At 43.1% G+C, this 18228-nt stretch overlaps 1 protein-coding gene across 1 annotated transcript in view; it reads right to left on the bottom strand.

Annotated features, from left to right (window-relative positions):
* Nucleotides 1-2929: 2929 nt before the first annotated feature.
* Nucleotides 2930-18228, bottom strand: part of SLC7A14 (solute carrier family 7 member 14) — a 127366-nt gene continuing 112067 nt past the window's right edge. The window contains exon 8 of the mRNA XM_007197518.2: nucleotides 2930-9420. Coding sequence (XP_007197580.2) covers nucleotides 9098-9420 — 323 coding nt within the window. The 3' untranslated portion in view covers nucleotides 2930-9097. The remainder of the gene's footprint in view (nucleotides 9421-18228) is intronic.

Raw genomic sequence — 18228 nt, forward strand, 5'->3', positions numbered from 1 at the left:
GTAGAAGTTAAGTGTTAATAATGGTTGTTTCAGAGAGGAAAACATAGGAAGAACACTCTTTGACATAAATCACGGCAAGATCTTTTTTGATCCACCTCCTAGAGTAATGGAAATAAAAACAAAAATAACAAATGGGACCTAATGAAACTTAAAAGCTTTTGCACAGCAAAGGAAACTACAAACAAGATGAAAAGACAACCTGCAGAATGGGAGAAAATATTTGCCAACGAATCAACAGACAAAGGATTAATCTCCAAAATATATAAACAGCTCATGCAGCTCAATATTAAAAAAGCAAACAACCCAATCCAAAAATGGGCAGAAGACCTAAACAGACATTTCTCCAACGAAGACATACAGATGGCCAAGAGGCACATGAAAAGATGCTCAACATCACTAATAATTAGAGAAATGCAAAACAAAACTACAATGAGGTATCACCTCACACCAGTTAGAATGGGCATCATCAGAAAATCTACAAACAACAAATACTGGAGAGGGTGTGGAGAAAAGGGAACCCTCTTGCACTGTTGGTGGGAATGTAAATTGATACAGCCCCTATGGAGAACAGTATGGAGGTTTCTTAAAAAACTAAAGATAGAATTACCATACGACCCAGCAATCCCAGTACTGGGCATATACCCAGAGAAAACCATAATTCAAAAAGACACATGCACCCCAATGTTCATTGCAGCACTATTTACAATAGCCAGGACATGGAAGCAACCTAAATGCCCATCAACAGGTGAATGGATAAAGAAGATGTGGCACATATATACAATGGAATATTACTCAGCCATACGAAGGAATGAAATTGAGTCATTTGTAGAGACGTGGATGGATCTAGAGACTGTCATACAGAGTGAAGTAAGTCAGAAAGAGAAAAACAAATATCGTATATTAATGCATATATGTGGAACCTAGAAAAATGGTACAGATGAACCGGTTTGCAGGGCAGAAATAGAGACACAGATGTAGAGAACAAACGTATGGACACCAAGGGGGAAAGCGCAGGGGGGCGGGGGTGGTGGTGGTGGGATGAATTGGGAGATTGGGATTGACATATATACACTAATATGTATAAAATGGATAACTAATAAGAACCTGCTGTATAAAAAAATCAATAAAATAAAATTCAAAAAAAATAATAATGGTTGTTTCAGGAACTGGCTCACAAAAGTCACGGAAAGTTAACCATTCTCACGTGCAGGCTGCTGCACACCACTGGCTGTAAGCCTCCGTGAACACAGCCCAGAAATGATGGTGCATCATTAGTGAAGGGAGTGGCTGCTACTTGAGCCCCAGGTGGTGCTCCTGGTTCCCCAGGCCCAGAGGGTATGTGGGGTGGGATGCAGTGGGTTCTAACGTGGAAATGCTGAGGCCTCAGTGGACCAGCAAAGGCCTGGAGTCCGTATGAAGAGGCATCAATGTGCAGAAACTTTTCTGGAGTTAAATGCATGTGGGCTAAGGAGAAGAAGGGCCTATGGACTTTGGAAATGAATGTCATCATGAAATCCCCATGGCCAGTCGTTCTTCAGTGGTCATCTGTCCAGGGAGCCGTCCCGGTAACCATTCTTCAGCAGTGTCCATTAAGGGTCCAGAACACCCTAGTTCTCATCTGCACCCCAACTCCCCCCCTCTTAGGAGATCTCATAGGCTCTGTTCCCAGGTGCCATTTTGGAGAGAAGCAAGGGGGAGGAAGGGAGGGAATCCAGAAGATGGAGAATTTATCCCAAAGAGACTAGATCATCTAAAAAGAGGCCAAACTGGAAGGCAACTGTGATTCCATAAATTAATATATTGAAAGTTTGTTTTTCTCTCCCCTGCCACCCAGGGGGGTGAACCTTTGCAAGGGAGATCAAGGAGTTGTAGGATAAAGACATGGCAGGTTCTTCGCATCTCACGTAGTGTGGGCAATATGTGACCCTGATACGCCCCTCTACCTTTTCTCCAGGTGTCACTACCTGTGCCATCAAAAAGTAAAATAAATGAATGCTACTGTCATTAATTGGGTTTGAGACTATAGGCAGGTAATGTTCCTGCAATGTGTCCAAAAAATGAAGGAGGGCAATGACTCGAATGTTCCATGGTGCTGAGGGTGGAGTGGTGTGTGGCTGTGACTGGGAGCTGGAACTGGGACTGGGGTAACTCATGAGGCACCGCAGTGAGCAGGGTCCCAGGGAGAGCCCTGTACCTTTTTGGACGAAAATGGTGAGAGGGAGACGGAATCACGTCACGTTCTCCCAAGAGTCTGCTAAAGCGGAATTTTAGTTTCTTCACAGAAGTAAAGTGAACTTTATAAGGTAAGATGGCACTTGCTTCAAATTTAAATTTTAATAGTCGATTAGCTGTAATTTTTAAAATATTTTTATTCTGAAAACGAATTTTCCACAATAATGCAATTAGTTCCAAAAAATGAGCTCATTTATCTGGTTTTTCTACAAAGGACAATTGAAACATTTAAGGCAAGATTCACGTATTCATCTCCATTTTAGGATGGAAAGAAAGTAGCAGACTTCAGATACTGGTTAAGGTAACAAAATATGGGAAAGCTCCTTTTTCTTTTCTTTTTTCTATTGGTCATCTCCTGTGTAAGAGCTTTACATTATTATGGATATTTTATAGTAAGACACTTGTTTCTGACTTTCTTTATAAACCCATTTTTAAATTTAAAGGCACACAATAAAGCTTTATGCATTTATTAAAATATACACATTTTGGTAAATTTAGAATTTTCCCTTAGTGTCTTAATAAATCAATATATTGTCAACATCACAGTCATTTAAAAATAAAACACACTTCATAACATAGCTGCATATTATTTCTTTCTTCATGACACTACACACCCCATTGTACAGTGCACCAATGGGAATTAGGAACCACAAAACAAACTTTAACAAATACAGCAAGTTCATACCAGAAAAAAAAAAAAAAAAAAAGCAGAGAACAACACCAGAAGTTACCATCTGCAAAAAAGCAAGTTGTAGCTCTCAAGGACCAAACAAAAATGAAACACGTTAGTAAAATTTACAAGCTGTATTTATAACTTTGGATATGAATTAAACAGTAACGTTTCTTTTCCACAGTGAGAAAAGCTAGAATGTGAGTCCTGGTTAGATGGTGTGCCTATATGGGATGAGGACTATAGCTGCTCTTTAAAAGACCTGCAGCCCCTTCTATCAGCCCAGATGGTTGAGGTATTTATGCGCCATCGTAGCATTAACTGTGTTTTCGCTTTGGAAGGTGGGTGTTTATGATTTCCAGGGTAGAGTCTAGCCTCTGGAAGCGTGAGTGAATGAGACAAAGTACCTGCAACTGCCACGACCAATTAGTAGTAGATGTACAAGGAGCGGCCTTCTCAGAATGAACATAGTCCTTCATAGTCTGCACTTCCTGGGAAATTCACATGACGCACAATTCCCGTTAGTCAATGCCACCAATGTCAATGTCAGGAAAACGGGGAAAAAAAGCACAGAGGGAGTCCCTAATGAAAAAATCCAGGCTGCCCCTGTTTCCTAGTTCTAATATAGAGCCATTTTCTTTCCTTATTGTATCAAAATGCACTAAACGTTCTCATAGAATAAGAAATTACAGCTACCTGCCTTCAGAAGACTTCAAGCCCAAAGCTGTCTTTGCGAAGGCCCTATGTGAATTTTGTAACTCCATGCACGTAGCATACTGTTTAATGATTTCTAACACTATTTTAGCTGATGCTACAGAATATATGTTCACTTTTGATGGTCTTCAAAACTTCCACTAATCCCCTTTGGGCTTTAAGTCCTAAAAAACGAAAACATTTTCTTATTGAAGTAGTGATGGCACAAGGCAAGTGCCTAGGTATTTCAGAAAGACGAGTGAGTTACTCAAGCCGGGCAAGAAGAGGAAAGCCTTTAAGAAACAAAGTTGCTCCTGAGGGGGGAAAAATTACAAGAGCCTCTCCTCAAAAGTCTTAGAGACAATAAAAGGAGACACAGGACTAACACATTTGTACACGAAAGGGGCTTTCTGCTACCCATCACCGTTCCAGTTGAGAAATACAAACTCCTTTGGGGAAAAGGCATACAAGTTCCCGCTTACGGCGGGACCTGCGGGTTGGGACCCTCTCCTACGCTTGCGCGTTGGGATGCTGTCCTGCGCTTGCGCGTTGTTTCCTTACACATTATTGGCTCTTTCACGGCGGCGCCACCACTGGTTACCTGTTGGCGCCTCTCTTTGCCAGTAGGTAAAGGGGTTCTCAGCGTGCGGGAGGTGCATGCATATGGGAGAAACTGAGTCTCCGTGGAAATTTGAGATAGAAAAACCTTCCTGGACAAGTCTTGTTCTAAACGCCAGGGAGTGCGAATGCCACGAGGCGAATTTGGAGGGCGGCGAATTTGCTCCGCCCTTTCCTCCAGCATAAGAAGTTAAGCTGGTCTTCGGAGTGCGTACTAGCCCGAGGACTTAAATCCCAGCGAGGACTGTTAACTGCCGCCAGGACTCGGTGAGTTGACCCCAGCTGTGGCTTCAGACACATTCTGACATCTCCACCCAACAAGACATTCTAATCTGAGACACAGAATTAGTAAACGTGTGGGTGACCCTCAGTGGGCTTCCACTGACATCTCGGCCCTGCTAAAATCTAGTGGGAAAGGGGACAGCAATTTCCTCTAGTCTTTTAGACAGATTCTCAAACTCCTGCAGCTTCTCTTCATAATGCGGAGAAGAGGTGGCCCCTTGTAAAGTAGATTTAAAAGTGGGATATAAAGGAGTTCAAGCTCATCAACTCTTTTCAGAATGGGGGAAAGACATTTCTTTGAAGGAGTTTGTGCTTTGTTTTCCCAATGTTACTAGGTTTATATCCTGACCAACCCACAGGTTCTAGAGAAAGATGGATCATTAAATTCAACAACCTTTCCCCCCCTGTTTATTAAGGAGGCTCATCATGACCATTATGTTGACATTTGATTAGCTATTAGTTTGTTACTAAGAAGTAGAACTGGATTCTTGACCTAATTCTATCATTCCTTTCCTTTCACAAAGTGGCTTTACACTCAAGTTGAGTAAAATCTTGAGCTGCGGTTTTACTGTTCAGGTTAGATAGATATAAAATGTTGTTAGGTTTGGTTGTTTAAATTTACTGTTGAAAATTTTAAAGTGGCTGGGAATAACTTTGTGTTGTCTGTCCACATGTTAAATGACTATACTTCTCCTAAGTTGATGAAATCAGACAGGATTTCAAAGGAAGAATCATACATTGTTTTAAGTATGGATATTTTCCCCCTTTAGGTATGTTAAATCAACTTGGGAGTGTGTATGTAATTTATTAGCTCTTTGCTAGGCAGATGAAGCCACTGCCCCAGCTTCTTAAAGTCCAGCCTTCCCTGATTCATACTATCATCATTTCCTCACCCAAGGAGAGCCAGCCAGCTCAGTTCAACATTCACGTCTATCTGTGCGTGAGCCCTGACTTGCCTTCTCAGTATTATTTCCTACAGTTCTAAATGCAAATCATGTGCTCCTGTCAAACTAGCTTCTTGCTTTCCCTTGAAGGAGGCACAGTAGAAATTATTCGTCAGGAGACAGCTGTTAGCCACAGTCTACACCTTACTCACGCTGATCCTGCATCTGGCAGGCATCTCCCTCATTTCTACCTGGCAAAATTCTCCCCATCCCACAAGGCTCAACTCTATGGGCTGCATTCTCTATGATCTTTCCAATGGAGGGAGGTCCTTTCAATATTTGAACCACTACAGCACATAATAAGCTCTCCACAAAAAATTGTTGAATAAATGATATTTCCTTTTCCTTTCATTCATCCATCCACCCATCCATCTGATCATCAGATATTTATTGAACATCCACTATATGCCAGGCACATGTAGTTGGTAAAATCTAGCTCTGAAGCTTATCTGTGGGTTTCAGTGATCTATGGTATTGCAATTCTCTGCCCTCATGGGGAAGGATTTATTCTTATCATCCAGGAATACTTCTTGTTGTCATTACCAACAATTCCATTATTTCTTAAGTTGCCTCCTCATTGGCAGATCTAGCAATGCGTGTCAAGGTTCTGCATTTGTGTACTAAATACACGTCTAGCCTTGTCTTATCCTTTCTACTTCTATTTTTACTTGCCTCAGTTCCTCACTTAATCTTTTTGTATTATATGTATTTTTATAGCCACCTGAAATCCTCTTGAAATGAAGCAGAGTGCTAATAAAGAGCATACAATTAAAAAAAATCAGGTAATTACCTCCAAATCATAAATCCACATGATGAAATCTCACTGAAAGAGCTCTTGCTACAGAGGATTCAGTAAAATATAGGTCTTTCTTGGACTCTGTTCAAGGGGCTAAGTTTCTGAGGTAATTATAGGGTGATCTTACTTATAACGTGGTCCCACAAATATGGTCTTAAGAAAATTAATTAGGAAGCGCTACTATAATCATTCTAGTGGCTAATGGTATTTGAAAACTGCATTGTGAAATCTAGGACTGTTTCACAGAGGCTGGGAAACATGAGGGAAAAACATGTTTATTTATCTTGAAAAACTTTTTCTATCATATTGACTAATTTTTTTTAAAAGCCAAGGTCACTAGTGAAATGACTGATCAACTTTAGAGCAATAACGAGAGCAAAGCTTAAAAAAATATACAGATGCTACTGGTGAGAAATGACTCGTGAAATGAGAGTGATTTAGAGAAGGCCTTCCAGAAATCAGTACCAATGGGGTTTACCAAAGCATGCCTTCTCTCTTCTCATGCTGCAGAAACTGCATACGTCTGCCACCAGACAATGGTTACGCTAATACCTACACCTTACTAGTAAAAGGAAGCTCTTTCACTCACTTTAAGATTTTGTTATTTTTGCATTCGTATTTCTCTTTGAACACTTTTAAGGAATACAGCCCCATCCCATCTGTCTGGATGTGTCTCAGGTTTAACAGATTATATTTAAACTAGGCAGATTTGTTGAGTCCTAAGACCAGTTCGAAATTTTGTCTTCACAACAATTACTGATAGCGAATTTAATCCCCAAAGATGTATTTCACACACCAGGCACTGTATCTTTATGGTTAATCTTAGGCGAGAGAAAAATGGCATTGCCAAGCATTACATTAAAATGAAAAAATGACCTCAGGAAACCAGAGCTCTAAACACTTAATATAGAGGAATGAAAAAGAAGATCTGGAAACAGTAATTATTTGAATTTAAATGGCATACATTGGCTATGGGCGGGATGTGCAGTTTATTTAAAAAACAACTAGTTTCAGTTGATCTTTTAAAAAATATTATGTTAAAGCCCAGGGCATCAACCAAGAGGACTTGTCAGGTTTGGTTGTTTTATCTACATTTATCAGGCTCTGGTGCTCCTCATTCCCTGGGCTGTGAGCCTCCAAGGACAGATGTTACATTTCTTTTTATTCGCATTGCTTAAGACTTGGTACATTCTTGATCAGTGTTAGTTTTGCATAAAAATGTGCTTTTGCCTCCTGTTTATAATCCTGAAACATGCCAAGGTGGCACAAACCTCAACCTTTAAGAAAGAATAGACTTAAACATTAGTTGATGTTCTGGAAAACTTTTGGCATAACTCTAGATCCAGGAGACAGAGAGAGCAAAGAATTTGCTATTGCGCCTCCCTTTCAGGAAATTCTCACAAAGATTTTAGCTTGATCCAAATTGTGCCTTCACATACATGCGTGCACATCTCAAGGCAGTGTTGGAATCCCTGTAACCCAGGACTAGAATGCATAGAACATGTGTTTTTTTCTTGTTGCAAATGTTCTCTTCCAGCTTGTTTCTGAAAAAATACCTTTAAGAACCCCTCTATGGCCCAGATTTAGACCTTACCAGATTTTTCTCTGGGCTTCAGTGAAACTACTTTGGGAAATAAAAGGAAAAATACGCATCTAAAAGTGAGCTACTCCAGAGGAATAAGGTTCAGAAGTGAAATGTGATCTCATGGAATGCAGTTACTAAGTAGCTGTGCTTCAGTATTTTTGTTTTCAGAGCAGCACCCACCAATCAAGTGGTTGCATATCTCAGAAAACTACAGAATTTATAATTTTAGAAATCTGAAGTAGAGTTTGCAATGTGATCTCAGTGGCTGGGTCACTTCTCCTTGTAAAGCTTTTTTATCTGATCATAAAACAAACAGCCTACTTCTTCAAGGCATATTAGTGCCATGACATCATGCTCCTACTTTGCCCTCTTTCATCATATCAGCAGGAGCTTAGAGTCTGGTATAAGAGAAGGCATGACAGAGAGTTAATTTTTGCCAATGCCCTTCTGGCTTTCACTGCAAGAGATGGTTATTCAGTTGTTGTTGTTTTTTTTTTTTCTGGCCATTTAAGTAGAGCTTTGATGGTGCTTCTCACCATATTATTGGGTCTGCATGACTGCTTTATGGTGAGTCTGAAATCTTTGGGGTCATGGTCTCAGAGTCCCTGACTTTGCTGTGTCCTAAAGTTCTAGTTGGGAGATTGTGAGAACCTTGGCGAAGAACAAGAGGCATGCATCCCCATGAATTTGTTTTTGTGAGATTTCAGGACAAAATGTGGCTTGCTGAGGGAGTGCCACGTGCCACCCGGCCTCAGGGAGCAGCTCTCAGCCCAGCATGCTGAGAACAGAGCTTTGCCCTTGTGGTCTCAGGTGGTTGAAATGCTGCCTTGTGCCCACCCCTGCCTGCTTTGGCACCTCTCCAGGAGGAGCTGCAGCCTCAGTGTGGTCCAAGAAGTTTACTCCCTGCTTCTTGGGGCCTTAGTAAGAAGCGAAAAGATTCAACCAGCAAAGCAAAGGCCTGGGAAATGTTTGCTGCCATCAGCTCTGATGGTTGCACCTAAGATAGAACTTCTTGTAGCTTCTTGTTTAGTTTTTTTGTTTTTTGTTTTTATTTTTGTTTTTTACAAGGGGACCAGCTACGGGACCTGGGTTAAGCCCTTCGACAGAACTATCCTGAAGAGCAGAACTGGCAAATGACAGGCTATGACTGGGGACTGACTTTGGGGAAGCCTGGGTTTTTGAAATGAGAGCCAAAGACGTTTCCACCTTCTAGCCCACAGGTTAAGTTACTGAAAATAAATCACCGTCATTTCTACACATTTCTTGCGTGTTTGCTCCTACTCTGGAGAGTAATCTAACTCATCATTGGCAATCAGGGCCTCTGAGTTCTGTTTGTGTTTGCTTTTGCTCTTCGCCTTGCTACTCGTCTGGGTGTTTGCCTGTGCATCTGACATCTGCTGGTAATAGAAGCCTTTGTCTTCGGCAGGCCCGCCCCAGTTCTCCTGGCTCTCGCCCTCTGTGGCATAGGAGAAACCTTCTTCCACTGAGAAGGGGTCGTCCACGTCGTAACGCTGGTACGTGCTTTGGTGCAGGGCTTCTTCTCGGGCGCTGATTTCCAGGGTGCTGTTCCAGATGCCGTACCCAAAATAAATGAGCATACCTGTAGGTGGGGGGGGGGGGGGGAAGCACAGGTGGGATAAAAGCAGTTGCTTTGGGATCCACGGGTCAGGCAGGGAGCTCACTCTCAATCGTGAAAGTAGAGCTGGTGCTGGATGTGTTTTCTTTGGTCTACACAGTGTATTGAAAAGACTCGAATTAGATGCCATTTAAAAATTGAGAGATCTTGCATTAAGCAACCCATATTTACAGCTTCCCCTAAACAAGTCAGAAGGACTGACAACGCTGTACCCACATTCCGATATGGAGACGTTTGGCTGGAGGTGAGAACTGGCTGCCTCTTTAGTTAGGATAGGGGCTCTTGAGGTCACCTCAGTACCCCCTCCCCTGTTGACATCTAGCTCACTGTACTCAAGTAGGTGCTAGCCAGGAATTTGCATTTTCTACTCTGGATTAAATAGTTATGGATCACCAGCAGTGTATTCCCAACCTTCTCATAGCATCTTATTATCCCATACCTGCACTTAGGGACTCCATCTTTTATTTCACCACGTAGCAACATGCATATATGATCCTACGATTTACTTTGTCATTTTTCACTCACCAAAGTCATAATACATTACTGCCACTCAGCTGTCCACTTTCCTTTGTGGACTCTCACAGTGTCTAGTGCATGCCACTGTTTCAGCCCTTAGAATATCTGTTGTGTGCTTATCTGCCCAGGGTGGTTCTATTTTATAGACTCTGCAGCAAACTGGCACTTAATGTTTGTTGAAGGAACGAATGAGAACTCCTGATAAGCATGCAGTGTCCAGTGCAACCTTCTCATTCCAAGCAAAGGAAAGAAACCCGCCTTCCTAGTTAACACGTAGCATTAATATGAGCTAATGTTTCATTTCTATTAGAATTTTTAAGAAAAGATATATGAAAATAGTTTGAGAGGCCCCATTTTCTACCTTGAAAAGCCCACGAAGGCTCAGGGACTGGAACGCTGAGAACCATAGCCTTGGAGGCCATGGGGCATGATGGTTAAGAGTGTGAGGTCTGGGTTCAAATCATGCCTCCGTCACTATTAGCTGTGTAACCCTGGACCAGTTACTGAGCCTCTTTGTGCCTCAGCTTTCTCTTCTATGAAACCATGAGAGTATTGTACCTATACCTTGGGGTTGCTGTGAGGAGGAAATGAGATAAGCAGTGGTTCTCAACCCTGGCTGCACCTGGAGGGTCACCTGGGGAGTTTTTGCACAATCCTGATACCTGAGCCTCACCCTCTAGAGATTCTGAGTTAATTGGTCTGCAGTGTGACCCAAGCATAGGTGTTTTTTAAGCTTCACAGGTGATTCCAGTGGTCAGCCAAGGCTGAGAACCCCTGAGATCAGGAACATTAAAGCTCCTGATGTGGGAATTCCCTGGCGGTCCAGTGGTTAGGACTCTGCACTTTCACGGTCACGGGCCCGGGTTCGATCCCTGGTCAGGGAACTAAGATCCCACAAACTGCGTGGGGCGTGGCCAGAAAAAAAAACAAACAAAAAAACAACTCCTGATGCGCATGCTTCGCTGCCAACTTTGGCCATTTTGTGGCCTGGCCGCTGGGGGCCCCTCACTTATGCACCCTCCTTCCAGGCCCCAACGCCCTCTTCTCGGTGGCACTAGTCTCTTTGACTTTGCTAACTCTGTGGGCATCTGCTGGGCTGTTTGCTTAGAACCACAAGGTGAAGCCTGCTTTCCGCTCTGGTGCTTGAGGTATCCTGCTTCCTTTTGAATTTGCAGTGTGTCTTTTTAAGCTTGGATTTCTCTCCCCCCCCATCCCCCAGTGAAATCAACTTTACAGGAGCCAAAGTAAGCAGAGATTTATAGTCCTAATTGGTAATAAATCCTGGAGTTAATCATTTGCAGACGTAGCTATTCTCAAATAGCGACTTCATTTTTTCTGAGCATGGATCTTTACTCTTTCTTGTCTGGGGGTGGGTGTGGCCATGGGGGATAGTTATTATCCTTGTGTAGAACAAGGCACCAAACTGAGGCCTCTTTTAAAAGGGCCAGCATGCTGCTTCTTGGAGAATGCCTCTGTTGGAAGCATGTTTGTTTCAGGAGACTGAGTTTATCGTCAGGCACACACCTCCTTATGCCCAATTTTTCTTTCTTGCTACCTTTTCTCTTAGACATACAGGCAGGTGCCAAAGCTGCCTTCTCCTTCGGCTTGGTAGCTATTACATCAATTCTTTCCTCTTTGATCCCCTTCTCGGATCCTATTTATAAGCATGTTATTTCCCTACTAAACTTACTAACATTTTTTCTTTCCCCCTTTGCCCCTAGCTTCTCTCTTCTGTACTACGCGGGTCATCATTCGAGCACTGGTTTGACATCTATTCTGACAAACCTTCCCCTGTGCCCACCAAGTATTGGGGTGTCAGGTAGATCGGTTTATGGGAATGCTCTGGGAGCCTTGGTGTGATTACTCATAGAATCATAGATATTTAGAGCTGGAAAAGAGTCTATGTCATTTACCTATTTGAATACCTTCATTTTACAGATGAAGAAATGGAGGCTGGGAAAGACTAAGTCACTTGCCTGGGTCTGTGAGGGACAGCAGCAGCATTCCATGAGGGTAGAGAGAAGGCTCTAGCTTATTCAGCCCTTCACACCCCCTCCCCTGCTGCGTTATAGACTGTGCCTAGCGCAAAAATATTCAGTACAAGGTTAGGTTCTATCTGGGGAGTGGCTGGGCCTGGAAGGAACACGAGTATGGATGTGTGTGTGTGTGTGTGTGTGTATGTGTCTGTACGCAAATGTGTCGTCTGTGATTACTTTGGGAAAGCAATCCATGGAAACCTACCACATAAATATTTATGGGCCTTCTAATGTTTGCTCTGAGCCCCCTACAGTTTCAAAGGTGTGTCACTCTGTCTTCAAAAATACATTTCAAATATGAGTGCTGTGAACCAAGAATCGACTGTGTGCATCGGCCTGACAGCATGAATAGCTGGCTTGGGCAAATGCGTTTTCCTAGGGCTTGGCGTTCTGTCTGCCTTTATCCTTCTCCCTGGCCCTTGAATCAGTTCAGGAAAAGTGGTGTGAGGCAGAGAAGGACTGGAGAAAAGGAAGAATGGAGGGGGACAAAGGAACAGAGGGGAACAAATGAGCGGGGGCAGAGAGAAGAGAGAAACATGTATTACCATCTGTCACACATAAACAAGGGCTTTGTGTTGGAGGAGTAAACAGAGCTGCTAAAAGCCTCCTGTGTAGAAGCAGGGTGTTTTGTTTCTGCTCCTTTTTTCAGTTGGCTTAGAGAACGAAGCATGAGGTCGTTTCTGAAAAATCTGTGGGGAGCTTCTGGGAATCCTGAATCATCTGAACAAAACTTCACACAACCCCTCTGGGTGCTGAGGTCCTACAGTGATGCATCCTTTATGTCACACCTTTCTCCCAAGGAACGCAAAATGTTCTACAAATGTTGTCTTGTTTAGACTCCTCCTGGCCTGTTTCAGAATGGGGTGTGTGTGTGTGTGTGTGTGTGTGTGTGTGTGTAGGTTAAGGTTATGTGCGTTTCACAGACAGGAAACTGTGGCACAAGACGAAATACAGGACTTTCCACAGCTACACAGTCGGTGTTTAGATAGTGTTCGGACTGTGGATCCTTCCGGGTCCTCCATGTCCTAATCCAGGCTGCTTCCAATTGTTATTTCTCCCACCTACCAGGGGTGGCTGGGAGGTATAGACTGATTGGAAACAATTTTGCTGAACTTTACTTTTGAAGAATTTAAAACATACAGAAGTGGAGAGAATAGTATAAAAAATCCTATGTGTTCATCGCTAGCCCGCTCCCTTCCGACACCCACTCCCCTACCACTTTCTCTTTAGATTATTTTGAAACAAATCCCTTTCATCCTGTTTCATCTGTAAATGTTTCAGTATGTATCTGTAAAATAGACTCCTTTAAAAACCTTAACTTAGTATCATTATCACATCTAAAAACTGATAATAATTCCTTAATATCGAGCTTCCCTGGTGGTGCAGTGGTCGAGAATCCACCTACCAATTCAGGGAACACGGGGCCCTGGTCCGGGAAGATCCCACATGCCACGGAGCAACTAAGCCCGTGCGCCACAACTACTGAGCCTGCGCTCTAGAGCCCGCGAGCCACATACTGAAGCCCTCACGCCACAACTACTGAAGCCCGTGTGCCTAGAGCCCGTGCTCCGCAACAAGAGAAGCCACCGCAGTGTGAAGCCCGCGCACCGCAGCAAAGAGTAGCCGCCGCTCGCCACAACTAAAAAGAAAGCCCACGTGCAGCAATGAAGACCCAATGCAGCCAAAAATACATAAAGAAATAAATTTATTAAAAAAAAAGGAATTTATTAAAAAAGTTCCTTAATATCCTCTGATATCCAGCAGCATTAAAATTTCCCCAAATTATTATGTTTGGATAAACTCTTCACTTTTTGAAGCTATATACTTATTCCAGTGATGCTATCATTGCTTGAAATAGTTTTTGGGTCCTGTCATTTAGGTTGTCACTGGGATTGGGTTTACTCTTTTGTAAACCCTTACAGATGGCAAAGTTTTATCTTTTGAAAGTAGATTTGCTTTTAGCATAAGCCAGAAGTCATTTGGAACCAAGCCTCAAGAATAAGATGGCTGATTGATAAATAATATTACTTATTCTATTTGGGTACTTAATTCTCCAGTTCCATAAAAACTTAGATCCACTGCTTTGTAGTTATACATCTGAATGAATGAAAGGCAGGTGTGATGTTAAAAATCAGAAGGGAATCAGCTTTTGTGTTGCAGCAGGGTCTTGGAGGCCCCCCTGCTGGGCTGGAGTTATTTTTTTAGTTGCTGGATCGTGGAGGGGAGGAAGCACGCAAGGCAGTGACTAGTTAGCAGCAGGCACAGACGTGTTGCAATATTTTAACAGCAGACACGGCTGTACTGGGCACCCAGTAATGGCAGTGAGTCCCATGAGAGGCTGTTTGCGCTGAAGGGACGTATTCAAAGGGAGGCTCTGGCTTCTTTTCCGGACAGAAGTTCCTGGGTGGAGAATATGCCTGCCATATTGTCTTCATCTTGTCTAGCCTGAGAGGTTCGGGCTAGACAAGATGAGGAATCGTGCCTTCAGCAATTGAACGGGCTTTCTTTATGTAACAGAATACCTTGTGATCAGAAGGCCCTTTATACAAACACACTTCCTCGTCCATCATCCCAGAGAAGGTAAGAAGTGTGCAATATGCAGGGATTGAAATGGCACCAGAACTCACATCTCTTGAGTCTAAATGGAGGGCTGCTCCCATCCTACCCAGGGGCCTCCAGAGAGCTTTTCGGGATGCCAAGTTGCCTTCACGAGTTCAGGGCACCTCAGTGTCAGCTGGCGAAACACCTACTTACTCCACTTGTCTCGGTCCATCCTTTGCAAATTAAGCAAATGACCTCAAACCTACAAGTGAGAGGGGTAGGGGTAGGGGGTCCTCTGAGTCATATGGGAGAAATCCCGAACAAAAACTCAATGCTGAAAAGAGCCTGGGTGACCTGGGTCTAGATAGATTTCCAATCCTGTGGGAACAAGCTCAGGTTATGAAGAAGGTCCCTGACCTCTGGAGTCCCCCAGGAGCTTCCTGTCCTCTGAACATGGCTCCACACTCAGGGCCAAAAGAGGTGGGCCACCTGACCTCAGGCTGGGTGGAGCGGCCTCTTCCTGGGGCACGCTTTCCAGCAGGAAGCCCTGCCCGCTGAAGATAACGAGGCGCTTTGTTATGCCCGGAGGCTTTTTTATTTTTGCTACTCTGGGATCAACTTTCCAAAACAGACACTTGCCAATGTAGAAATGAAGATGGTAATGAGAAGGTGGCCTCCCATCCAGCACAATCCCCACCAGCTCCCACTTTGCTGGTTATTTTTTAAATACTCACAAGCCCTGTTGATTGTAATAACAAGTTTTGTTTAATATGGTGTGGCCAGGAAGAGCAGGCTCAGGATGGAATGGGGACCGGGGGAGCTTCTCTTCTGGCCCTGCAGCTGATCTAACATAAAGTCACATTCTTTATGCCTCAGTTTCCCACCTGCAAAGTGGAGCTGGAGACCCTCATGTTATTTGTTGAGTATAATGGCTGTGAGACAGAATGCAATCTTGTCTAAAGACATATTAAAAAGTCCAGTAATCCAAGCCAACAGTTCCACCTCTAACTCAACAGAAGCCCAAGGGAAGTGTGTCTTTGTGTCCACTGAAAACACGTACAAGAATGTTCGTAGCAGCTCTGCTCCTAACAGCCCTGACTAGAAACATGCTAAATATCCATGGACACCAGGATGGATAAATACACTGTGGTATATCAACACAGTGGAATGCTAGACAGCAAGGAGAATGAACACACTAAAACTACAAGCACAGGTCGGATGAATCTCACAAATGTAATGCTGAGGGAAAGAAGCCCATCACCCACTCTTTCACAGCGCTGTCTGTTAAGGGTGCACGGCACACACCTGCTCCAGGGCCTTCCACTGCCATGGTCTCCTCTCCCTTCATTCTCAGCTGCACCCTCCTCCCCAGGTGTCTCCCTGTGTAGCCCAGCACCTCTGCCAGCAGGCAGCCTCAGCTGCTGAACGATTCACCTCCTCCCTCCCTCCCTCTTGGAATCACCCTGGCCCTGTGGCCATCCTCACTCTGGCCTCCATGATTTTTCTTGCTCTTCTGAACATGATTTTGATGTTGAAGCTGCCAGTTGTTTTCTTGTTTCCTACAAGGAGAATTTCAAACTTATTTATGGGACATATCATCAGGAATTTGTTTATCTTGGTGCCCTCTCAGGTCGAATTCATGGCCCCCTTCTCTCCCTCCTCTTCCCTTCATCACAGTGGCTGCTTTGGGTCAGTTTCCAATAGGATTTCAGATGAGAGCTCAGGCGAAGACCATAAAGTATGCCTTCTCTTTGGGATAGTGATGGTTTAGTACAGGATTTATGAGGTCCATTGCCCAAATCACAAGTCCTATCTGTTCTCTAAAGCTATAGACGGTAATTTGTTTTCCTCAGAGGGACTGAAAAACTTCCAGATGAAAACTTGACAGACTCCAGAGTAAGGGCGCCCACAGCTGGTCTAACAGATGATTCATTTACAGTAAAGGCCCACAGGGACCAGTAGACCTGACACATGCCTGGAAAATACCACTGTATAGTGTTCTTACTGGTCCCTCCTAGTTTCATATTCCCTGAACCTCTGCCCAACCCCTGAGGTATTCCTTTACAAAACTGCATCATCGAAGAGAAAAGGTAGATGAAGGCCGCTTTGTGTTCATTTTGTTGGGGATTATTAAACATTTGCTATTTGTGTTATTTCTCTTGTCAAAAGGAAGATAAACAAGTGCTGGGTGTCTAGTTAGGATCGTGCCTCGTTTCTCGCTGTGAATTGTGCTCTTCTCAAGGTCAAAAGCTTAGCAAAACATTGTCACAAAAATGCTGTAATTAAGATTCATTTAGAGAAATTTGGATAAAAAAATGTGTTTAAGAAGATTATCAGCTTATGACTCAGCCTAACCATGTAAATCTTTTAAAAAAGTAGCAGAAGTTTCTTAAGCTCCGTTTAGAAATCTCTCTACTATTCTCCCCAGGAAACTTATATTATGAATAGAGAGATTAAGAAGAATAATCTGGCATTTTGGAGGCTCAGATGTTTAGAGATGGGATATTTATTCTACAAGATAGTTAAAAAATTTACAAGCCAATTTGGGGTTGTGGGATGGATATACTTTATATATCCAAAAATAGGGAGTTTTGTAATTAAATTATCTGCCCTTCTTGCTGATATCTTCTTATTCTTCTCTCTAGATCAGTGGCTCTCAAATTTGAGCATGCATCAGAATTACCTGGGGGGGTTTGTTAAAATCTTAATTGCCCTCAGAGATTCTGATTCTGTCTGTAGGTCTGAGATGGGCTCTGAAATTGCATTTCTAACTAGTTTCCACATAATATTGATGCTGCTGGTCAGGGACCACACTTTGAGAACCACTGTTCTAGATCATTGTAAACCTGGCTGCACATTAAAATTACCTAAGAGAGCTTTAAAAATACCCAATAGTTGGCCATACCAGACCAATTGAATCAGAACATCTCTGTGAGGGGATCCTGGTCATAGAGTGTTTCAGAAGCAACTCTCATGATTCTGTTGTGTAGTCAAGGTTGAGAATCTTTGTTCTAGGTGAAACTTACTTATATTCCAGCCTTCAAAGATCATGATACCAAAGCAGTTAATAGCTAGCAGTTGGGTGCTTCTTAAACTGCAGGCTTCATTGCCCTCTGTCTGGCCAGCCCAAGCTGCAGGGTGGCATCCTCACATGCCAAGGAGTATCAGTTTCTGGAGCTAGTTTGAAGTTTGTGCTATCAGCAAGATTACAAAAGGTTCTCTGGGAGTTTTCTTCTGCCTCATAACTGGGAAGGCAGCCTGAGTCAGAACAGGTTCATGTTGTACTTTGGCATGTGATAGCTAGTCTGGGAGACAATGAATCATTCTAGCTTTTTAAAAGAAAGGCAGCAAAACAATATTTCTTACTGCTTTCTCTGATGTTTTCTTATTTAAGCCCCAAACAGCAACTAGGTCAAGGCTAAAAGAATTATCTGCATTTTTACAGATGAGAAAACTGAGGCCCAAAGGAGTTAAGTGAACTTCCCAAGGTCACAGGAAGTGGCAGAGCTGTGATTGAACTTGGGGCTGTCTGACTCCAAAGGCAATATATGCAAATCAATCAATGTGATACACCATATTAACAAATTGAAGAATAAAAACCATAAGATCATCTCAATAGATGCAGAACAAGCTTTTGACAAAATTCAACACCCATTTACGATAAAAACTCTCCAGAAAG

Source organism: Balaenoptera acutorostrata, chromosome 4 (genome assembly GCF_949987535.1).
Source record: "Balaenoptera acutorostrata chromosome 4, mBalAcu1.1, whole genome shotgun sequence".
Classification (NCBI taxonomy): Eukaryota; Metazoa; Chordata; class Mammalia; order Artiodactyla; family Balaenopteridae; genus Balaenoptera; species Balaenoptera acutorostrata.